Genomic DNA, 24871 nt, shown 5'->3' on the forward strand with positions numbered 1-24871 from the left:
CTGCACATTGATCGGTTTGTGGGGGGGAAATGTCTGCTGTTGAAGGTAAGTATTTTGTGGGTGGGGGGGGGGCCCCAAGAGGGCAAATGTTGAATTTAATTGTTGATGTGGTGTGGGGAGAAAGGAACGATAGAGTTATTGGTGGTACGTTGGGGAGGGTAGCCCTTTAAAAATTTACATGACCCGGCAGGGCTGGCTGCCCTTTACAAATGGCGCCTGCACACAGGCAGCTGATGCCATTGCTGGCGTCAGAGAGCCCACACCCCCCCCCCCCCCCCCCACCCCTTCTCCTGGCAGCGAGAGAAGAATATCCAGGGAATTCTTTCTTGGGATGTTGGCGTCACTGGCAAAGCCAGCATTTGTTGCCCATTCCTAATTGCCTTTGATAACTGAGTGGCTTGTTAAGCCATTTCAGAGGGCAGTTAAGAGTCAACCACAATGCTTTGGGTCTGGACTCGCATGTTGGCCAGACCAGGTAAGGACGTCCGATTTCCTTCACTAAAGGACATTAGTGAATCAGATGGGTTTTTACCATAATCAACGATTAGTTTCATGGCACTATTACTGACTAGTTTTCAATTCCAGATTTTTATTAATTAATTGGATTTAAATTCCACCAGCTGCCGTGGTGGGATTTGAACTCATGTCCCTGTGGCATTAGCTTGGACCTCTGGATTACTAGTTCAGTGACATTACCACTATGCCACCATTTTCCCCAAACCTCTGAAAATATATTAGCTCCAAGTTTAACTGGGGGCGTTGGGGTGGCATGCGAAGCTGGGCCATGAGCGGCAAGGAAATTCCCATGGTGCCATTGGTGTAAAACCTCAACCATTTTAACTCCCAGGGCACATTACCATATTCCAGGACAAACCTGTGCCTAAACCTGGAGAGAATGACAAGGACATTGGCAGGCTAGATTGAGATTTCTCAAGGGCACTGTCGGGGACCTGAGGGAGTGGTTCCCAAAACTAATGTAATTGAGTATTGCTGAAAATAGAGACATGTTGTGGAAGCTTTTCGTCTTGCACTCATCAGGACAATCCCAAGAATAACCGATGTAAGGGAAAACAACAACTTATACTGTATGAGAAGAGAGTGCTGATTGGTTGGCAAGTGAACTTTAAGATAGTCAGTAGGGCTCACAGTGTGGCACATTTGCGCATAATGGAAGCTACATATATTAATACACAGGACCCTGTTCTTTGCAGACAGACAGAATATGTAGAAACATTGCACCTGTTTCAGCTGAACAAATTAAGTGACAGTATTGAAGGAGGTGGCTATAGTGGATGCATTGTGGTTAACTTTCAAAATTCTAGAGATTCTGGATGGGTTCCTGCACACTGGAAAGTAGCAAATGTAACCCCACTATTTAAGAAGGGAGTGAGAGAGAAAATGGAGAACTACAGACCTGTTAGTTTGATGTCAGTAGTAGGGAATATGTTCAAATCTATTATAAAGGATGAGATAACTGGACACTTGGGAAAAAATGATCTGATTGGGCAGAGTCAACATGGATTTGTGAAAGGGAAATCATGTTTGACAAACCTGTTGGAGTTTTTTGAGGATGTTACTTGTAGCATAGATAAAGGAGAACCAGTGGATGTGTTGTATTTGGATTTTCAGAAAGCTTTTATTCAGGTCCAACACAGGAGGTTAGTAAACAAAATTAGAGCACATGGGATTGGGAGTAATATACTGCAATGGATTGAGAATTGGTTAACAGACAGAAAGCAGAGAGTAGGAATAGGTGGGTCATTCTCAGGATGGCAGACTGTTACTAGTGGGGTACCCTAAGGATCAGTGCTTGGGTTACAGCTGTTTACAATCTATATAAATGATTTGAAAATGGGGGCCAATTGTCATGTTTCCAAATTGGCGGATGACACAAAACTAGGTGGGAATGTGAATTGTGAGGAGGATGCAAGGAGGTTTTAAGGAGACTTGGACAGGCTAAGTGAATGGGTAAGAACATGGCAGATGGAATATAATGTGAATAAGTGTGAAGTTTTCCACTTTGGTAGAAAAAATAGAAAGACAGAATATTTCTTAAATGGTAGGAGGTTGAGAATTGTTGATGTCCAAAAGGCCCTGGGTGTCCTTGTTCATGAGTCACTGAAAGCTAGTACAGCAAGCAATTAAGAAGGTAAACGGTACATTGGCCTTCATTGCAAGGGAATTTGAGTACAGGAGTAAAGATGTATTGCTTCAATTGTATAGAGCCTTGATGAGCCACAGCTGGAGTATTGTGTACAGTTTTGGTCTCCTTATCGAAGGAAGGATATACTTGCCATAGAGGGAGTGCAATGGAGGTTCACCAGGCTAATCACTGGGATGGTGATAATGTCTTATGAGGAGCGATTGAGGAAACTGGGCCTTTATTCTCCAGAGTTTTGAAAAAAGAGGTGATCTCATTAAAACTTTTAACATTTTTACAGGGCGTGACAGGGTAGATGTGGTTAGGATGTTTCCTCTGGCTGATGAGTCTAGAACAAGGGGACACAGTCTCAGAATAAGGGGTGGGCCATTTAAGACTGAGTTGAGGAGGAATTTCTTTACTCAGAGGGTGGTGAATCTGTGGAATTCTCTACCCCTGAGGGCTGTGAAAGCTCAACCATTGAGCATGTTGAAGACAGAAATCAATAGATTTCTGAATGCTAATGACATCAAGGGGTATGGGGACAGTGGGGAAAAATGGCATAGAGGTAGATGATCAGCTATGATCTGCTTGAATATTGGAGCAGGCTCGTTGGGCCGAATGGCCTACTACCGCTCCTATTTCCTATACCATTTAGGGTTAAAATCGAGTCTAATAATAAAAGCAAAATACTGCAGATGTTGGAAATCTGAAATAAAAACAGGAAATGCTGGAAATACTCAGCATGTCTGACAGCATCTGTGGAGAGAGAAGCAGAGTTAAGGTTTCAGGTCAGTGACCCTTCATCATAGAGTCAGATAATTATACAGCACAGAAACAGGCCCTTCGGCCCATCGTGTCTGTGCTGGCCATCAAGCACCTATCTATTCTAAGCCCAATTTCCAGCACTTGGCCCGTAGCCTTGTATGCTATGGCGTTTCAAGGACTCATCTAAATACTTCTTAAATGTTGTGAGGGTTCCTGCCTCTGCGACCCCTTCAGGCAGTGTGTTCCAGATTCCAAACACCCTCTGGGTGAAAAAACTTTTCCTCAAATCCCCTCTAAACCTCTAAAGAAAAAAGAACTGGCAAATATTAGAAATGTAATAGGTTTTAAGCAAGTACAGTGGGAGTGGGGCAAGAGATAACCAAAGAGAAGGTGTTGAAAGGACAAGCTCACAGAGAATGACTGACCAGAGGTCATGGAGCAAAGGCAAATGCTGTGTTAATGGTGTGGTGAAAGACAAAGCGTTAGTACAGAGAGAGTGTTAATAGACTGAAAAATGAACAGTCTGGCCCCAAGCACAAACATGAAAACAACAGTGGGTAGGCACAGTAGAAACAAACGAAACAGACTAAAATAAAATAAACAAATAAAAAAGAAAAGATATCTTAAAAATAAAAAGCGGGGCCCGTCATGCTCTGAAATTATTGAACTCAATGTTCAGTCTGTCAGGCTGTAGTGTGCCTAATCGGTAAATGAGATGCTGTTCCTCGAGCTTGCGTTGATGTTCACTGGAACACTGCAGCAATCCTAGGACAGAGATGTGAACATGAGAGCAGGGGGGTGGGTGTTGAAATGGCAAGCAACCGGAAGCTCGGGGTCATGCTTGCGGACTGAGCGGAGATGTTCCACAAAGCAGTCACCCAATTTGCGTTTGGTCTCCCCAATGTAGAGGAGACCACAGTGTGAGCAGTGAATAGAGTATACTAAATTGAAAGAAGTACAAGTAAATCGCTGCTTCACCTGAAAGGAGTGTTTGGGGCGTCGGATAGTGAGGAGAGAGAAGATAAAAGTGCAGGTATTACACCTCCTGCGATTGCAGGGGAAGGTGCCGTGGGAAGGGGACGAGATGTCGGTGGTAATGGAGGAGCGGACGAGGGTGTCACGGAGGGAACGATCCCTTCAGAATGCTGATAGTGGCATCAGGCTGGAGGTGGCGGAAATGGCCGAGGGTGAACCTTTGGACGCGGAGGCTGGTGGGGTGGAAAGTGAGGACGAGGGGAACCCTGTCGCGGTTCTGGAAGGGAGGGGAAGGGGTGAGGGTAGAGGTGCAGAAAATGGGCTGGACACGTTTGAGAGCCCTATCAACCACAGTGGGGGGGTCTCCTCAGTTGAGGAAAAAGGAAGACATATCAGAAGCACTGTTGTGGAAGGTTGCATCATCAGAGCAGATGCGTCAGAGACAGAGAAACTGGGAGAATGGAATGGAGTCCTTACAGGAGGCAGGGTGTGAAGAAGTGTAGTCAAGGTAGCTGTGGGATTCGGTGGGCTTATAATGAATATTAGTAGACAGCCTATCCCCGGAAATGGAGTCAGAGAAGTCGAGGAAGGGTAGGGAAGTGTCGAAGATGGACCATGTGAAGGTGAGAGAAGGATGGAAATTAGAAGCAAAGTTGATAAAGTTTGTAACGGCACCGATACAGTCATCAATGTACCGGAAAAAGAGTTGGGGGAGGGGGCCTGAGTAGGACTGGAACAAAGAATGTTCGACATATCCCACAAAAAGACAGGCATAACTAGGACCCATACAAGTACCCATAGCAACACCTTTTACTTGAAGGATGTGAGTGGATTTGAAGGAGAAGTTGTTCAATGTGAGAACAAGTTCAGCCAGGCAGAGAAGGGTGGTGGTGGATGGGGACTGGTTGGGCCTCTGTTCAAGGAAGAAGCGGAGAGCCCTCAGACCTGCCTGGTTTTTCATATGGTCATGGCTTTTCTCTTTAGTATTCAGAGAGTATTCATACTACGAAGACCTGAAACCAGTATTCAACAATGCATGAGTTAGTGGACTGTGTCCGTGACAGGTTCCTATCTTATGTGTGATTGAAATTCTGGAGTGATTTAATTTCAATGCTATTCCCTGATTTGGTATGACATATCTGTCTTCTCTTACCTGCATTAGTTCATATCTAACATTTTCTTCTGTCTTCAATTATATATATATATATATATATATATATATATATTTTATCCCCAATCCCATGTGCTCTCCTTTTGCATATCAACCAAGAAAGTCAAACTATAGCTACCACAAATATGTTTTATTTTGAAAATTAAAAATTCAAATAGAGCAGAAAGAGGTGGCGGTACTAGTGTAACAGAAATAACTTTGAAGAAGTAGAAGAATAATCAGATGATAAAATTATTTCTGATATTTTTGTGTATAATGAAGGTGAAAGAGGAGTAAATATAAATTATAAAGCCTATGCAATCGATGACTGGCCTTATTAAGTAGTTGACACAATTCATAAAGTAGTCATCGTATTACCTCTAAGAATGATCATGTTCCATCCACCCTTGTGCTGAACATGCAGAGCACATTAGAAACTGCGGTATGTACAAGTTTAATGAGCAAGGCCATTAATATAACTGGTTTACGTTCCCCGCAGGCCCATCTTTTTGCAGCATCCTGGAGGTATGGAGCAGAACCAGAAGGGTGGCTATGTCAAGGCCTTCTGTTGGTGACTTGCAGTCAGAAGTTCTCCAAGTGCCCAAAACTGCCATCCCCTGCAGTTAAAGGTTGGACACTTACCTGTTTGGCCCATTTGTACTTTGCTACTGGACCACTTCATACCTCCAAGCTGAGGGATCATCCTGCAATGCCAACTCCCTGGAATCTTGGGGCCTCACTCTAAATTGGGAACCTCTGGGAAACAAGGACTGGAAATTAAGGTGGATGGAGCAGGAATGCCTTCTTCTGCCATTTACCATGTTTTTCCAGGGTTTCTACTTATCCCTTTCCAATGTTATGGTGGGAAATTAATAGAACGCTCATGGAAATTCTGCATTTACTTACTTAGCAATTAGCCTTGAAGAAGTTCTTTTATAAATTGCTAAATCTTGCTTCATGTAAAAGTAGAAAAGTTACACATTCTTATTAGTACCATCTATCCTATTTAAATACTGAGAAATAAACTTTTAGATATATTACTTCAATTTATAATTATAGCTATATATAAATATATAATTATATATATGAAAAAAGGTAAAATATGTGCAGTACGCTGTGTACTGTGTGTGTTGTGTGAGAAACAAGTTCAAACAATTTATAAACAGCAAGTTCAGATTTATAGCAGGCCTTTGGCAATACAGTTTAACATACAAGACAAAATATGACTTCAACAGCACACACGTGGCATAATCCTTTAGATGCTGAAACATCAAACAGAAGTTTTAGTTTCAGCTAATATATCTAAAACAAAAATGCAAGTGCTTTTGTACATCTGAATCAATGTATTATATATTGGAAATGGTGGGGGTAATTTTCACCTCCACCTGTTGGGAGGTAATCGAATGGAGTGGATGGCTTGCTCATTATAGAAGACACTGGAATTTCATTTCCATTGAAGTCAGAAACTGCGTACTCTCAAAAAATCTCAGAAGACAATGGCTGAAAGACAGTGGGCCTAATTTTCAACTCCCGATGGGGTCGGAATTGGGAATTTCTCACCACTGGCCTGCATGCCAGTTTGCCGGCACTATCCCGATCCTGAGCCATTTTGAAAATGGCTGGGTCAGAGGATATGACGGCTACCTGCCCGCAAGTGGCAAGTAGCCAATTAGGCCAATTAAGAGCCCCTCACCCACGCTGACTGGAATTTCCCAGTCAGCATGCAGGCTCCACACTGCGGCCAAAACAAGGCCAGTTATACGAGGCAGCCTCCTGGTGGGTGACGGGTCTATGCTTCATCCAGCTTGGGACACTCCCTGCACCTGGCATGGCTGTCAGGCTACAGCTGTGACTGGTGGCATCCTGTTGCTGCTTCACGATCATGGCCAGGCAGTGGTGGCCTTTTTAAGTTTATATGTTCAGAAACGCCTCCATCTTGAGGTGCCCCTCTCTCTCCATGAAGGAATCGGCACCTCGACCGATGTTTTATTGCTGGAGGGCCTCCCATTAGCCAACCAGCCTCGGGAGCCAGGCCACCGCCCTTAATTGAATGGCGAGTGTGGTCCCTGACCACTAATTGGCCTGGCACTTGAAAATTGTGGTGGGCTTGTCAGGACCATGCCATTCGGGGTCGGGACCCGGAATTGATCCCAACACCAGAATAAAAATTAAGCCCAGTGAGTTGAAGCAACTAATGAATAAGCAACAATCAGTGGCTTCTCAACATCTGAACAAAATGATCAGCAAAAAGAAGGGAAACACAACCAAAATATTCCCATCCCCCACCCAATAATGAAGCACACCCACTCCCCCTCAAATCTGCCCCCACCCCTTGTTGACAAGATATCGTAGACCCCATCTCCTTACTGGGCAGTAATTGGGGATTGCCTTCTTTCCAACTGACGTAGAACCCCATTTTGCATATTTGAGCAGGCTCTCATCAGAAACAGGAAATGTGAGCTGCTCACCCACTTGCAGGTCCACCTTAAAATTGCATTAACAGAGGCTTAGGCACCAGCGGAGCAACCAAGGTTCTCAGTTTGCAGCTGCAGCCTGCCCAGTTTTCAGGTGAGGAACAGGCAGCCAGCTGTTGTGTCTTTCTTCAGTTAATGCTACAATTTAAAAAAGGCACCAGTATACTATTAAAACCAACTGATTATCTCCATCTGTAGTTTGTTAACAGGAAACCTCAATGCTAATTGTGTACACCTATGAAACAAAGAGGGAGGGCAAAGGGGGGGGAAGAGAGAGAAAGAAAGAGGGAAAGTTAGAAAGAAAGAAAAAGAAAGGCAGTTTTGCATCTTGTAATTTGATGTGTTTAAATGTTGAATTTTGTAAACAAACCACAGCTTCCAAAGGAATACAATAGGAAGCAAGCAGGTAATGCTGAACTTGTACAAAATCTTATGTAGGTTGCACTTGCAGTTTGACAGGTAATTTTGCAAGTCCATGCTGCTGTCAGGGAGCCACACCAGTTGGCAATGTATATTGTAAACTTGAACATGCTTTTCCAATCACGGCAGCAAAATGGACTTGCAGTGGCCAGTGGAGGTTAAATTGTGCTGGATGCTCGGGAAGAAGGCCATGCCTGAATTCTTCGACTAAACTTCCTCACCCTGCCACTTTGATTCCCCACCCCCCCCCATCTTCTTCCCCCACTCAACTCAATTTAAATACTGTTCCTGACCCCCAGTGACAAGAAAGTGAAGTTGTTAAGCAAACAATGAAGAAAGGAATAATAGCCATAAACTTACAGTGGCAAGTCATTTTTGTTTGATACCCATTCCAATACTAGTGGTGGAACCAGGCCAATTACAGATAGTTACTGTTATTGCCTCCTGGCATTCCTGATAATGAACTGGGATTAGTACCAGTCAGCTAGACTGTATAGAAATTACTATTATTGCTTTGAAATTTTATTCCAAATTTAGATACCATGAGCTGTAATGGTTTGGTAGTGCTTTTGATGTATGATTGCTACTGAAACTTTTTTCACGCTACAGAATGATGTTCCAAATTTTACAATGCTCTATTGTTCCTCCCTTGTGTGTTGAATCATATTTTTAATACATATATTTGCAGATTACACTTGAGTTGTCCAGCGAAATTGCTCAGGAGTTCCACAATGTAAACCAGATGAGTCAATCGTTAGCATTTGATGCTATCTTTAACGCAGTCCAGGTTAGTAACAGATACAAGTGGCATTCTTTGTGATGCTTTGTTTTCTCCCCCCTCCAGTTTGCTCTCTCCTCTCTTAAACATGCTGATTTGTATAGCTGTCACCACCCTCAAGTAGTTCAACTGAGCGCCTACTCTTCTGTGTGGGCCTTGACAGTATCAGTAGACTATTCAACTGTGAGAGAATCACAGCCAAATTTGCACAGCGATCAAGAGCAGGAACTCTGGATTATTTCTGTTTTCCATGGGCATGGAATACTGAGACCAACTTTGACAATCTAGAGTGAAGTTGTCTATATTTCTCAATTATTCATTGGGTGGTGAATTTACTTGCTGAGCCTATGGGAGCATTCAAGGCCTGAACTGCAAAAATTCTAGTCTCAAGTTGTTCCTGGATTTCCACACCCAGGTCTTGCTTTTCAGTTCTTTTTATTTATTTATCATTATCTTGTTTTCCGCTTTTGATTCACATTCTTCTGTTGCTTTATGAGACAGTTTTGCAAATAAATGCTTCTTGCAGAGTGGCTTTCCCACCTGGAGCACATATAAGGAAATCTTGCTCTCCAATCTGCTCCCTCTGATTTTCTGTCCTTTAAGATTAACGGAACCAAAATCATGAATAGTGTTACTCAATTTCTGTGTTTATGTTTCTGGAAGGCAACAATCCATTTCGGGAGAAGTCATTCATAAAATTGGTCATTTTATTAATTACTCAGTTTTTCGCTGTTAGAGTAAGGCACTCTTCAACTACAATTCAGGATTAAGGGATCAGCTATGGTTCTGTAAATTTCTCTAAATCTGCTTTGCAACAGACACCTTTAAATATTTGCGGGAAATCAGCTTTGTTGACAGGAAAAGGACATAGTTTAAAATTGTAGTAGAAGATTATTCAGAAGTAATAGAAAATTTAAAAAATGAGAAACTCAATCCAGGATAGAAAAATAAAGGAAGAATTGTGGTTTATGGAGAAATAAATCATTCCTTGATGAAAGATTTGTTGGTTATATTGTCAGTGGTTTATTTCCCATTAAAACAATGCTCCTCATTAATTGTAAAGCTATGCTATTTTCAAATTTGCTCTGATTATCTCACTTTTTTCTCTAGGAAGTGGGAAAGCAGAGACAAAAGCAAAGTGAGAATGAGAAACTTACAGCTTCACCTGATCATTTGATAACTTTGCTATTGGAACAGCAAAACGATAGAGAGCTGCATAGGTAAATGGATCAGTTATTCTGAATATGGTTCACTTTCCACTTTGTTATTGCCGTTTAGGACTTATTAATGAACCAGATGCTCCAGAGGAATGATCTTTTCACTATATCTGGAGGTACTGCAGGAATACTTTTACTTCATATGCATGCAATTCCTTTGTAATTAATACTCAATGCAACATAATATGGATGCATATTTATTTTCAAAGTTCAAAACTCCACAATTTGAATCTGTTCATATTTACAGATAATCAAACAACTGTGTAGAAAGTAATTTATCTTATTGTTTAAAGAGTCGACTATAAATGTAAAATATAATGGCTGAACGTTTCCCTGTAACCCCTTGCCATAACTTTGGAGTTTCTGCCACACTTCTGGCAACATCGTAATGTCAGTTCTGAGGAAATTCCCCACCAATGTTCTGTAAAGATCATATTAACAGAAAATTGTTACTGTTCTACTGCTATTGTAACAATTCATAATCTATCATATATTAAAAACCATGAGTGTTCTCAAGATTCCAAAGACGGACATAATAGGACTTGACTAATTGATTGCAGTTGGGCAACCCTAATGTAACATGACAGCCCAGGATTTAATCCTCAGAAATCCCAAACTATTCCCTTTAGAAGAAATGTCATGCTCCCATTCGGCAAAGATACACACAAGTGAGAAGAATAAAGTTTTAAAAGTTCAAAGCTATTAGAAAGCATTTGGTATTGAGTAATGTTACATAGAATTACATTAAACGTACAGCACAGAAACAGGCCACTCAGCCTATCTGGCCCATGCTGGTGTTATTGCTCAACACAGGCTTTCTCCAACCCTAACTCTATCAGCATAACCTTCTATTCCTTTCTCCCTCATGTGTTTATCTGGCTTCCCCTTAAATGCATCTATTCTAATAACCTCAACTCCTTCATGTGGTGACAAGTTCCACATTCCCACCAATCTCTGGGTAAATGATTACTGGATTATTGGCAATCTTATTGGATTTATTAGTGACTATCTTAGATTTATGACAAATAGTTTTGGATTGTCCCACAAATGGAAACATCTTCTCCACGTCTATCCTGTACTAAAGATAAGTTCTTCAGGAAAAACAAAGTTAACCGTTTAATGTTCATCATACAACCAACACATAGAAAAACAGCCACGCATAGTGAGGCTGAATGAGTGAATGAAAACCTGATCTCTCAAAAGGAACGTTTTGCTGTACCATCCAAACATACGCATAAGTTAACAAAACCGGAAGTTAATTCCCAACAATGTAAATTGCTTCATGCACTGAACGGAAACATTCCCAAGCCCCTCAAATACAGGATATTGCCAACGTCAACTCCATGACTTCTCATAGTTAGTAAAGATCAGGAAACTGTCTCAATATCTCCCTATACTACTGAACAGACAAAGCAAACTCCCACCTGATAAACAGAAGTGTGTACAACCCCACCCCACCCCACCCCATTAGTAAAGATTCCATTGTATCTAGGAGACTAGTATCCAGAGATGGAAAATGTAATGTTTGATGAGCAGGCGACTATTCCATCCCAACTCCAAAACATTGAGTAGCGATTGCAACTCTCAACTTTCCCCCGCCGCCCCAAATAAGCAGAGAAATGGCAATTTCTAACCAGTGAACATAGATTTTGTTGCATTCACCTAAACAGTAACAGAAATAGAAACAGCCATGGCCAAGGATGTATTTGCTCAGCTCCATGAACCAAGTTAAGAAACTTTTTTTTATTCTTTCTTGGGATGTCGGCATCACTGGCAAGGCCAGCACTTGTTGCCTATTTCTAATTGTCCTTGACAACTGAGTGGCTTGCTCAGCCATTTCAGAGGGCAGTTAAGGGTCAACTACATTGCTGTGGATCTGGAGTTACATGTAGGCCAGATCAGGTAAGGATGACATATTTCCTTCCTTCAAGGATATTAGTGAACCAGATGGGTTTTTATGACAATCGATGATAGTTTCATGGTGACCATTACTGAGACTAGCTTTCAATTCCAGATTTTTATTAATTAATTGAATTTAAATTCCACCAGCTGCCATGACAGGATTTTAACCCGTGGCCCCAGGGAATTAGCCTGGACCTCTGGATTACTAGCTCAGTGGCATTTACCACTATGCCACAATCTCCCCCTACAATAGTTATGGACTATGGACAGTTAATGAAATTCCTCTGAACCTCCATCTCCATTCCCCAACACAACTGAGAAGGCATCACAGCCCCCCTTGAACTCCACATGAGAACTATCCCCCACCCAAATGAAAAAGCATGGTTCAGCCCTCCTCCAACTGAGCAGAAATCTTAAGAACTACTCTCCCACACCCAGTGACTAGAATCTGGACATCTGCCGTCCATTGCCCATTATGCAAAAATCAACCCTCCCCTGCCCCCCCCCCCACCTCTACTACCTTCCCTCCAACTGTATAGAAATACAGCCATCAACCTCCACACGCCTAGCAGAAACAAGCACAACAACCCAAACTAGTTGGCAATTAGAGCATAATCCTCTTACCCTTTTGCTGAAATAAGGGCTCCACATCACTGAGCAGAAATCAGTACACAAGGCTCGCCCTCCATGAAGTCTGACAACACCTTTCCATAGTGCAGGAATATCCCAACCTCACCTCCACAGGACAGAAATCTAGTTCTCACCCATAGTGAGGACAAACCTGGCCTTCCACCCTGTCCCAACTGAGGACAAAGCTGCCCTTACTTCCCTTCCCATACCCAGTGGGCACAAACTGAGCCTGCCATCCACCACCGAGCACAAACTTGGCCCTCCCGATCCTAATGACAAATCCCCACTGCCTGTGAAACTGAATCTTGCCCATACGCCCCTGACAGAACAAGTTTGGGTCTAATCCTACCCTCTATGAGCAGTAATTCACCTTGCCATATGAGCAGAAAATGTCTAACCCACCCCCGCCCCCCACCCCACCCCCTGCCAATGACTGAGAAATGACTCAGAATTTGACATTGTGCGATGGTGTAGAGTATTAGCCCGTGTTCCATCTCTCCCAATTTACGTTTCCATTGGCTTCATGATCTACCCTGTTGGCTTCCACCCCTCACCCTGAGCAGAATTTCCCATGTGAGAAGAAAAATTGTCTCTTCCACCCCTCAAAGATGGAATTGCAAGCTGGCCCAGTGCCACTTCCCACTTCCAGTGAAAGGACAATTTGTCCCAGCCCAGTGCCACCTAATCCTTCTTCATCCACCACTAGCCCCTGTCCTCCACCCCCACCACACCCCCCTTTCACTCCTCTTCTCCATTCCCATTTCCCTACCTCCCCACTCTGTGTCTTCTCCTCTCCATCTGTGATCGATACATTTATCTGAAGTGACCACTACACCTGTACATGGTGCTATGATAAGTCATGAAACATTGGAAGAAAAAGTAGTGGTTGCAGTTGTTTTCTTTTAAAGAGAGGTTGATTAGCGTGCAGGAGAGACATGTTCCTGTGAAAATGAGGGATAGAAATGGCAAGATTAGGGAACCATGGATGACAGGTGAAATTGTGAAACTAGCTAAGAGGAAAAAGGAAGTATACATAAGGTCTAGGCGGCTGAAGAAAGACGAAGCTTTGGAAGAATATCAGGAATGTAGGACCAATCTGAAACGAGGAATTAAGAGGGCTAAAAGGGGTCATGAAATATCTTTAGCAAACAGGGTTAAGGAAAATCCCAAAGCCTTTTATTCATATATAAGGAGCAAGAGGGTAACTAGAGAAAGGATTGGCCCACTCAAGGACAAAGGGGGAAAATTATGCGTGGAGTCAGAGAAAATGGGTGAGATTCTAAACAAGTACTTTGCATCGGTATTCACCGAGGAGAGGGACATGACGGATGTTGAGGTTAGGGATAGATGTTTGATTACTCTAGGTCAAGTCGGCATAAGGAGGGAGGAAGTGTTGGGTATTCTAAAAGGCATTAAGGTGGACAAGTCCCCGGGTCCGGATGGGATCTATCCCAGGTTACTGAGGGAAGCGAGAGAGGAAATAGATGGGGCCTTAACGGATATCTTTGCAGCATCCTTAAACACGGGTGACGTCCCGGAGGACTGGAGAATTGCTAATGTTGTCCCCTTGTTTAAGAAGGGTAGCAGGGATAATCCAGGTAATTATAGACCGTTGAGCCTGACGTCAGTGGTAGGGAAGCTGCTGGAGAAGATATTGAGGGATAGGATCTATTCCCATTTGGAAGAAAATGGGCTTATCAGTGATAGGCAACATGGTTTTGTGCAGGGAAGGTCATGTCTTACCAACTTAATAGAATTCTTTGAGGAAGTGACAAAGTTGATTGATGAGGGAAGGGCTGTTGATGTCATATACATGGACTTCAGTAAGGCATTTGAAAAGGTTCCCCATGGTAGGTTGATGGAGAAAGTGAAGTCGCATGGGGTCCAGGGTGCACTAGCTAGATGGATAAAGAACTGGCTGGGCAACAGGAGACAGAGAGTAGCAGTGGAAGGGAGTTGAATGTCAAGGGGAGGTGGTTAGATTCTCTCTTGCTTGAGATGGTCATGGCCTATCAGTGAACATCCCCACTTCTGACCTTATGATGGAGGGAAGGTCATTGATGAAGCAGCTGAAGATGAAGCTGAAGTTTTTGGGCAGCCCTCTCTCCCTACACAGAATGAGTTGATCAGCTATCCACTCCCCCACTGAGTGGCCAGATCAGTAACAACGGCGGAAGGTGGTCATCGACGTCTTGGAGGTACAGCAATCGATCCGGAGCTAGTTGGCCCCTCAAATTTAATCTTATCACATGTGGAAACAAACTTGCTTTTGCCCCTTAGTGACCCCAACAGCTGTGCGCTAATGCGCGCCAGACTGGTCGGGATCGCCAAAATCCGATTTAAAAATTTCCTTCCCGAATGCCCCAGCCCCGAAACAAGCCCCTAAAGGAGCTAAATGGGCTGTTATTTGGCAGCCTGTGTGTTCCCTTTTCCCTCCCCTCCCCACCAGCAAATTGAAAATTTGAAACTGTCCTGGAGAGTCAGAATCCTGAGATGACCTCAGGGACTGTGATTTTTAAATGGTGCCCACTCCAGGTCCTAACCCCGCAGCCCTTTAAAATCCGGCCCCGTCTTTAATCCACCCCTCCCCATCCTCCTCCACTGTCACCTCCCTCATCCATTCACCTATACCCTTACCTCTGCTTCTCCCTCTCTCCTCCATATCCCTTCCAAGTTCCATATCTTTACCCATGCTATTCCTCTTCCTCTTTTCTCTTCTCCATCCTCACCCTTTCCCCTCTTCTCTTTCCCACCCCATCTGTCCTCCCACCCTGCTCATTCCCTCTCCCCTTTTCCTCTTGTCGTTCCCCTTCCCATTCACCAATCCCTTCGTCGTCCTCCTTCCCCTTCTTCCCCTTCTACCTCTTCCTCACACCTCTTTCCACTATAGCCCGCTGTTCATCCCTATAGCCCATCACCTAGCCTCATCCACTTTCTCCTCTAGTCCTGCTTCTCACCATGATCGACCTCTTTCCTTATCTGTCTCTCTCTTTTCTTCTCCCATTCCTCCCATCTAGTTCTCCTCCTCCTTCTCCCATTCCCATCCTTGTCCCCCTTCATCTCCTTGGTCTCCGTATTCCCCCATCCTCTCACCCTGCTTAACCTGAATACTGTACTGGGTCTTGACTACCCATGCTCAGTGCCACCAGAAATTGACTAGTAAATAGTAAAATGTGAAACTATGAGAGACTTGAATACCCACAAGCCTGCCATTGTTAATATTTCAGGAAACTCCTGGCAAATTAGCCAGAAATTCTGGTTGCCTCACATCTGTTGTGGTTTCTACAGTAGCTCTCAGGAAGGTTAGGATAGTGCCTCTGGCTGTATCTGTTATTATGTCACCTAATATCTGAAGAAAGAATTGACTGTCTCAGATCAATTACACAGTTTGTTCTTGTTCTAATTGAGTTACTGAAAAGGCCGATTGAATCCCAAACAACAAAGCTTATCAGTTCAAGACTTCCAAAGATGCAGTGACTTTCCCATGTCACTCTGTGTCAAACTGGGGTGAGCTTGACATTATTGCAATGCCAGTCATTCCCCCTAAGCTATTAGATTTGGATAAGTAATGTCCCTTTGTCCTGCTTGAAAGCTTTAACAATAACAATCTACACTTACATAGTGCATTTAATGTAGAAAAATGTCTCAAGGCACTTTGCAGAAATGTAATCATACAAAGAAAGAGATATTACGATTGGTCTCTCAAAGTTTGGTCAATGTGCTAGGTTTTAAGTAGAATCTTAAAGGGAGAGAAAAGGTATAGATGTGTAGAGTGGGAATTCCAGACTTTCGGGGCTAGCTGGTCGAATGCATGGCCTCCAGTGGTGAGGTGAAAAAACTTTGGATGCAGAAGAGGCCAGACTCGGAGCAAGGCAGAGTTCTCAAAAGGTTAGATGAAGATTACAGAGATAGGCAAGGTGATACAAGGATTTGAACACAAAGCTGAGAATTTTAAACGTAAGACGTTGGGGAACTGGGAGCCAATGTAGGTCAGTGAGCTTATGTGTGATAGATAATTGCAACTTATTGAGAGTCAGAATATGTGCTGTGATGAGCTAAAGTTTATGGAGGGTGAAGCATGAGAGGCCAGCCAGGAGAGCATTGGAATAGCCAGGAGGTGTCTATGGGAGAGCAGTTGAGTAAGAGTGATCATTGTATCATAAGAATTAGACTGGTAATGCAGAAAAGCAAGGAACAAAATAAGGTAGAATGTCTAGATTGGAAGAAGGCTAATTTCAACACGATGAGAAGGGATCTAACCAGGGTAGAATGGAACCAAAGACTGGCAGGAAGAGCTGTATCAGAACAATGGGCTATCTTTAAGGGAGAGATGCTTCAGGTACAGGCTAGGAACATTCCAACAAGGCTGATAGGTAGGGAAACCAAGAACAGCGCTTCCTGGTTGACCAGGGAGATAGTGATTATGATGAAACAAAAAGAGAGGGATGCATGTCAGTGAACTCATCAAGTGAGAACCAGGCCATATACAATAAGTTGAGAGGGGAGGTGAAGAGGAAAATAAGACTGGCAAAGAGAGACTATGAGAATAGAATGGCAGTTAACATAAAAGGGAACCCAAAGATCGTCTACAAGCATGTAAATAGTGAGAGGTGGAGTGGGGCCTATTAGGGACAGAAGGGTAATATATACTTAGAGGCGCAGGGCAAGGCTAGAATAGTTAACGAGTACTTTGTATCAGTGTTCATTCAGGAATAGGAATCTGACAAAATATCGGTAGAAGATGGATAGAGTAAAAATTGAGAGGGGGAGGTACTGGAAAGGTTGGCTATGCTTGGGGTAGATAAGTCACCTGGTCCGGATGGCTTGCATCCCAGGTTGCGAAAGGAAGTGGGGATGGAGATAGTGGAAAGGCTTGCCTTAATCTTCCAATCTTCCATGGATACGGGGGCCATGCCAGAGGATTGGAGAGTGGCAAATGTGACATCCTTATTCAAGACAGGGTATAAGGACATTCCTAGCAACTACAGGCCAGTTAGTTTAACATTAGTGGTGGATAAGGTTTTGGAAACAGTAATCAGGGAAAATATCAATGGACACTTAGAGCGGTTCGGGTTAATTAATAGCCAGCATAGATTTATAAAATGCAGATCATGCTTGACTAATCTAATTGAATTCTTTGAAGGTTGACGAAGGGAATGTGGTGGATGTGGATTTTAAGAAAGCATTTGATAAGGTTCCACATAAAAGGCTGTTAATACAATTGAGGCTCATGGAATAGGAAGGTCAGTGGCCAATTGTATAAAAAATTGGCTTAAGGACAGAAAACAGCAAGTTGTTATGGCCAAGGTGAGGAGGGGCTCACAGTCACCCCTCTTGCCCTTGCTCTTATTTGACCACAACAGGGTTTATTCCTTTTAAACAGTAGTTGTGCTTACCACATTAGTGAGTGTTTTACCTTTTACCTTTAATGTGATCGTGAAAGAACCAATCGGCTAGGTTTTCTTGGGTTTAAACAAGAAAGAGGTAAGTTTATTATACTCGACAAGCTAAACCCGATCTAAAATAATAATAAATACGCCACACATTCACGTACACATTTACACGAGGATCACACACACACAAATAGATTACAAAGTGGAAAGTAGATTTTCTGGTTGGATTAAAGTCCAGAATAAATAAAAGTTAAATACACAGTCTGTGGTTGGAAGATTCGGTGGTCTTCCGGCTGGAGTTGTATTCTGGTCAAAGTGCACTTTGTGGCTGGCCCACTTTGCTCAGGGTTTTCTTGGAGGCAGAATTGTAGGTGGCTCTCTCCCTTAGTCTCTGGCTGTTATAGTCCATAGGCTTGGAGGGTCCACAGTCACAGATGGTTTTCCAACTTGATGTTTTCTGGAGAGAGAGAAAGGTAGGCATACAGCCATCTCTGCTGCTGCAGTCTCTGTTACTACTTGTCTCTTTTTGTGCGTAACAAAACTCCCAGTTTTTTCAGAGATGGACAGACAGTCACATGACTGCCTCAGGGTATTCTCTGGAATCTTCTAATGAGATACAAGTTCAGAATTGGCTCCACAGACCCCACGATGCCAGTATTTACATAGAAACATAGAAAATAGGAGCAGGAGTAGGCCATTCGGCCCTTCGAGCCTGCTCCGCCATTCATTATGCTTATTGCTGATCATCCAACTCAGTAACCTGTTGTTGCTGTTTCAAAGTGAATGCCGTGCTAATGAAGCAATCCTAGGTAATTCAATTACATAGACCAAGCCTTTGTTCTTGGTCTAGGGCTTCTCAGACTTCTGGCACCGGTTGGGCCTTGGAATGTGCAAAGGTGTTTCAGATGCAAATTGCGATGGCCATCTTGGCTACCAGTTGTTTTAAAGTTAACTGTAGGATTTTCTCCATTAGAAGTCTAATGTATGTTTCCAACCGATGAATTGATATTTCTCATTTGGCATATAGAGTTTTCTTGACACGTAGTAAATGGTTGCTTGGTTGTTTCTCAGATTGGAGGATGGTAGACAGCAGTGTTCCCCAAGGGTCAGTGCTGGGACCACTGTTTTTTTTTGCTATATATAAATGACTAGGATTTCAGAATACAGAATAGAATTTCAAAATTTGCTGATGACACAAAACTTGGAGGTGCGGCAAACAGTGAAGATGATACGAACTGCCTGCAACAGGACACAGATAGGCAAGCAGAATGGGCAGAGAGATGGCAGATGCAATTTAATACTGTCAAGTGTGAGGTGATGCATTTTGGCAGAAGGAATAGGGAGAGGCAATATATTCTTAATGGCACAGTTCTAAACCGTGTACAGGAACAGGGACCTTGGGGTGCATGTGCATCGATCTTTGAAGGTGGCAGAACATATTAAGATAGTGATTAGTAAAGCAAATGGCATCTTGGGCTTTATAAATAGAGGCATTGAGTACAGAAGCAGGGAAGTTATGCTGAACCTTTTTGTAAAGCTCTTGCTAATCCCCAACTGGAGTATTGTGTCAAGTTCTGGTCACCACACTTCAGGAAGGATATGAGTGTTCTTGAGAGGGTGCACAGGAGATTTACTAGGTTCCTGGGATGGGGGATTTTAGTTACAAGGTTAGGTTGGAAAGGTTGGGTTTGTTCTCCTTAGAACAAAGGAGATTGAGGGGAGATTTAGTAGAAGTTTGCAAGATTATGACGGGCTTAAATAAGTTAGACAAGGCAAAGCTGTTCCCATTAACAAATGGTACAAGGACGAGGAGACACAGATTGAGTGTTTTGGGCAAAAGGTGCAGGGGGAATATGAGGAAGAACTTACTTAAGCAGCGGGTGGTAATGACCTGGAAATTCCTGCCCACAAGAGTGGTAGAAGTGGAGATGATCACTGACTTCAAGAGGAAGTTGGATGGCCACCTGAGAGAAATAGACATGCAGGGTTACAGGGATCGAGCCGGGGAGTGGGACTGACTGCATAGCTCCATGAAGAGCTGGCATAGACTCGATGGGCCGAATGGCTGCCTTCTATGCCATAAAAGATTCTGAGTCTATGAAAAGGCATGGATTAGAGTTTTGGCAGCAGTGGGATGAGACAGGAGCAGAGACAAAAATATTAGAGATGGAAATACGCGGTGTTTGTGATGGAAACCTTGAGAATAGGCAAGATGTTGCAGTTGCAAGCAGATGCTGCAACCTTTTTTTAATTCATTCTTCGGATGTGATCATCACTGACCAGGCCAGCCTTTGTTGCCCTTAAGAAGATGAAAGTGAGCCAGCCGCCTTCTTGAACCGCTGCAGTCCGTGTGGTGTGGCTACACACATAGTTCTTTTGCTGCAGGCATTTTAATACAACTGAGTGGCTTGCTGTGCCATTTCAGAGAGCAGTTAAGAGTTAACCACATTGCTGTGGAGCTGCAGTCATATGTAGACCAGACCAGGTAAGGATGGAAGATTTCCGCCCCTGAAGGGCGGAATCAGATGGAATTTTAGAACAATTCAGTCATTTCAGAATCATTATTAATGGGAGTAGCATTTTATTCCAGATTTATTTATTAATTGAATTCAAATTCCTGGTGGGATTTGAACTCCTACCTCTGGAGCAGGGAGGTGGACTGTTTATGAGGCCCGGGAATGCTCTTCAGCATCAGCTACCATGACAGCCAGGAAGGGAAATTGGAAGTTTAGTGGAAATGGTTCAGGAAAGGAGGAGGCAGGTTTTAAGGTTAAGAGGGGAACAAGAACAAAGAACAGTACAGCACAGGAACAGGCCATTCGGCCCTCCAAGCCTGTGCCGATCATGATGCCTGCCTAAACTAACACCTTCTGCACTTCCGGGGACCATATCCCTCTATTCCCATCCTATTCATGTATTTGTCAAGATGCCTCTTAAACATTGCTATCGTACCTGCTTCCACAACCTCCCCCGGCAGCAAGTTCCAGGCACTCACCACCCTCTGTGTAAAGAACTTGCCTCGCACATCCCCTCTAAACTTTGCCTCTCGCACCTTAAACCTATGCCCCCTAGTAACTGACTCTTCCACCCTGGGAAAAAGCTTCTGACTATCTACTCTGTCCATGCCGCTCATAACTTTGTAAACCTCTTTCATGTCGCCCCTCCACCTCCGTCGTTCCAGTGAAAACAATCCGAGTTTATCCAACCTCTCCTCATAGCTAATGCCCTCCAGACCAGGCAACATCCTGGTAAACCTCTTCTGTACCCTCTCCAAAACCTCCACATCCTTCTGGTAGTGTGGCGACCAGAATTGCACGCAATATTCTAAGTGTGGCCTAACTAAAGTTCTGTACAGCTGCAGCATGACTTGCCAATTTTTATACTCTATGCCCCGACCGATGAAAGCAAGCATGCTGTATGCCTTCTTGACTACCTTATCCACCTGCGTTGCCACTTTCAGTGACCTGTGGACCTGTACGCCCAGATCTCTCTGCCTGTCAATACTCCTAAGGGTTCTGCCATTTACTGTGTACTTCCCACCTGCATTAGACCTTCCAAAATGCATTACCTCACATTTGTCTGGATTAAACTCCATCTGCCATTTCTCCGCCCAAGTCTCCAACTGATCTATATCCTGCTGTTTCCTCTGACAATCCTCATCACTATCCGCAACTCCACCAACCTTTGTGTCATCCGCAAACTTACTAATCAGACCAGCTACATTTTCCTCCAAATCATTTATATATACTACAAACAGCAAAGGTCCCAGAACTGATCCCTGCGGAACACCACTAGTCACATCCCTCCATTCAGAAAAGCACCCTTCCACTGCTACCCTCTGTGTTCTATGACTGAGCCAGTTCTGTATCCATCTTGCCAGCTCACCTCTGATCCCGTGTGCCTTCACCTTTTGTACCAGTCTGCCATGAGGGACCTTGTCAAAGGCTTTACTGAAGTCCATATAGATAACATCCACTGCCCTTCCTTCATCAATCATCTTTGTCACTTCCTCAAAAAACTCAATCAAATTAGTGAGACACGACCTCCCCTTCACAAAACCAGCCTCTCGCTAATAAGTTTGTTTGTTTCCAAATGGGAGTAAATCCTGTCCTGAAGAATCCTCTCTAATAATTTCCCTACCACTGATGTAAAGCTCACCGGCCTATAATTTCCTGGATTATCCTTGCTACCCTTCTTAAACAAAGGAACAGCATTGGCTATTCTCCAGTCCTCTGGGACCTCACCTGTAGCCAGTGAGGATGCAAGGATTTCTGTCAAGGCCCCAGCAATTTCTTCCCTTGCCTCCTTTAGTATTCTGGGGTAGATCCCATCAGGCCCTGGGGACTTATCTACCTTAATGCTTTGGATAGGAGGGAAACCAGAGAAAGATGCGCAGCCAGGATGGTCTTGACCTTAGTTTCAAAGAAGTCCATGAACATCTTGTATTTGTTGGAGGTGAGGATGCAGGAGGGAGGGTGAAGAAATTTGCTGCCTTTTATTCTTTTTTTATTCAGAGTATATTTGGAACATTTGGGATCACATGGGTAAGCTACACTTCCAAAAGGGTCATTCAAAAGTGAGAGCAGAATCATACTTCCCTGACTTTTCCTTGTTTTCATGACCCATTACCAGAAGTACTGTTTATATAACAATATTCTCTTAGTTTGGCAGAATCTAGCCATTGCACTCTCAAACCAAACACAATTAGAGAATGATTTGGCTGGATTCTGCCAGAGTAAGACGTTGAGGGGGCGAGGGGCAGGGGTGAAGAATAACCATGTTCCTTTTTAATAATCTATTGGTTGGTACTTTCACAGCTCATCAGAAATACATCTGTTTCTGTTTGGCGTTTTCCTTTTCTTCCACACTAAAATGTTTTGTGTTGGAAAATGCTGCTATAATAATATAAGAAACCTATCTACTTGAAGATGACAATGATACTGAACTGCACTTTAAGTGATTGGGTTAATTCTTCAAAACCTCTTCTCCCAGCTCTAAACATTGAGCAAGATCCTGTTTCGGGAACAGAGTATTCAAAATTTTGTCCCTATTTATATACCTATGAGGTCAATTAGTTAAAACACCTCCCCTGCTGCAATTCTGGCCCAATGAGAAGGCTGGCATTTTCTAACTCATAGACTGACAATTATTCTATCTCTTATAATAAAAAGCCTGATTAGATTTGTTCACTAACGACTATGATTTCATCTTTAATTTGTTTATTTATTATTTTCAATTCTACAGAAGAGGATTATGGGGTCACAATCTAGACATTCAGGACACGCATGTCGCAAGCAATAATCATCTCCAACAAGAGAAAATCTAACCATCTCCCCTTAAAATCAATGGGATTACCATCACTGAATCTCTCACTGTCAACATCCTGGGGGTGGGGGGATTGTTTGGGGGGTGGTGGGGGGGGGGTTACCATTGACCAGAAACTTGATGGACCAACCACATAAATACAAGAACAGAGGCTGGGAATTCTGCGGCAAGTGATTCACCTTCTGACTCCCCAAAGCCTTTCCACCATCTGCAAGGCACAAGTCAAGAGTGTGGTGGAATATTCTCCATTTCCCTGGATGAGCAGCTCCAACAGCACTCAAAAAGCTTGACAGAATACAAGACAAAGCAGTTCACTTGATTGGCACCCCATCCACCACCTTAAATAGTCACTTCCTCCCACCACCGATGCACCATGGCTGCAGTGTGTTATCATCTACAAATGCACTGCTGCAAGTCACCAAGGCTTCTTCAACAGCATTTCCTAAACCCACCATCTCTACCACCTAGATGAACAAGAGCAGCAGGCACTTGGGAATGCCACCATCTGCAAGTTCCCCTCCAAGTCACACACCATCCTGACTTGGAAAGATATTGCCATTCCTTCATTGCCAATGGGTCAAAAACCTGGAACTCCCTACCTAACAGCACTGTGGGTTACCTACACCACATGGACTCCAGGAGTTAAAGAAGACCGCTCACCACCACTTTCTCGAGGGCAATTAGAAATGTGCAGTGAATGCTGGCCTTGCCAGCAACGCCCACATCCCATGAATGAATTTTTTAAAAATGCAACACTAAGACGAGGAAATAAAAGGAAAGAACACCTGGTTAATGACTGCAGGTAACCCTACACATTGTGGTGATTGACTTACTGTAGAATGACAGTTGTCAACAGCATGGAATGATGTGGCAAATTCAAAACTAACGAGAACACTACTGGGAAATTAAGCTTTTTGTTATTCAGATGTGGAATTGCAGAAAATGACCACCCACAATGCCAAGATGCACACACAGGTAGGGAATGATTTTTCCTCGGTTCAGTACCTGGGAACACCTAGCCCCCAGGTGCAAAGTTCAAGAAAAAGGAAGTGGAGACCTATTATGTCAGGTACCTGCCCCCTTCATATTGTCTTGAGATTGCTGGAATGTCCCTTGAGGAGTGGAGTAAAAGGGACAGGTAAATTGCTGCCTGGATGATGAAACTGGTGTTGGGCCTTGCACCTCAACAGCCTCAGATGGGAAGGTTTAAAAGGGCGCAAGTAGAAAGGCAAAGAACCTGCAAGAAGTAATTTTTATGAAGGAACCCAATTTGATTTAGTGAAAGTTTGTACAATTGAATGGCTTGCCATGAAGACCATCTCAGAGGACATGATCGTCTGGTATTTCTGTGGGGCTTCTCCAGATTTCCTGATGTAATTTGAGCGAAAGAACGGCCGAAACCCTAGAAAAAAGTCAGAAGCATTGCATGCCGTTTCTCTGGGGTTTCTGCTGATCCAACAAATCTATGATAGGTAGTGCTGAATTTCAGCGGCACAGTGTAGACCTGTCACGTGCAGGCCAGAGGGGTTAGGAGTGGAATGTTCTCTTCACAGTCCTGAACCAGCTGGGTTTTCACAACATTCCGGCAGTTTTTCCCATTCCCTCTCTGACCAGCGAGTTATCCCAGAGAACTCGTTTGGTAATCTCAGCTCACCATCCACATGCTAATGATGCCTGACCACCAGTATGGTTTGGACCT

General features: G+C 43.5%; 1 protein-coding gene across 1 annotated transcript in view; it reads left to right on the forward strand.

Annotated features, from left to right (window-relative positions):
* LOC137367616 (uncharacterized) overlaps positions 1-23173 on the forward strand; it is a 105928-nt gene extending 82755 nt beyond the window's left edge. The window contains exons 7-9 of the mRNA XM_068028664.1: positions 8616-8714; positions 9816-9925; positions 23092-23173. Of these exons, the coding sequence (XP_067884765.1) occupies positions 8616-8714; positions 9816-9925; positions 23092-23173 (291 nt within the window). The remainder of the gene's footprint in view (positions 1-8615; positions 8715-9815; positions 9926-23091) is intronic.
* The last annotated feature ends 1698 nt before the right edge of the window (positions 23174-24871 follow it).

Source organism: Heterodontus francisci, chromosome 1 (genome assembly GCF_036365525.1).
Source record: "Heterodontus francisci isolate sHetFra1 chromosome 1, sHetFra1.hap1, whole genome shotgun sequence".
Classification (NCBI taxonomy): Eukaryota; Metazoa; Chordata; class Chondrichthyes; order Heterodontiformes; family Heterodontidae; genus Heterodontus; species Heterodontus francisci.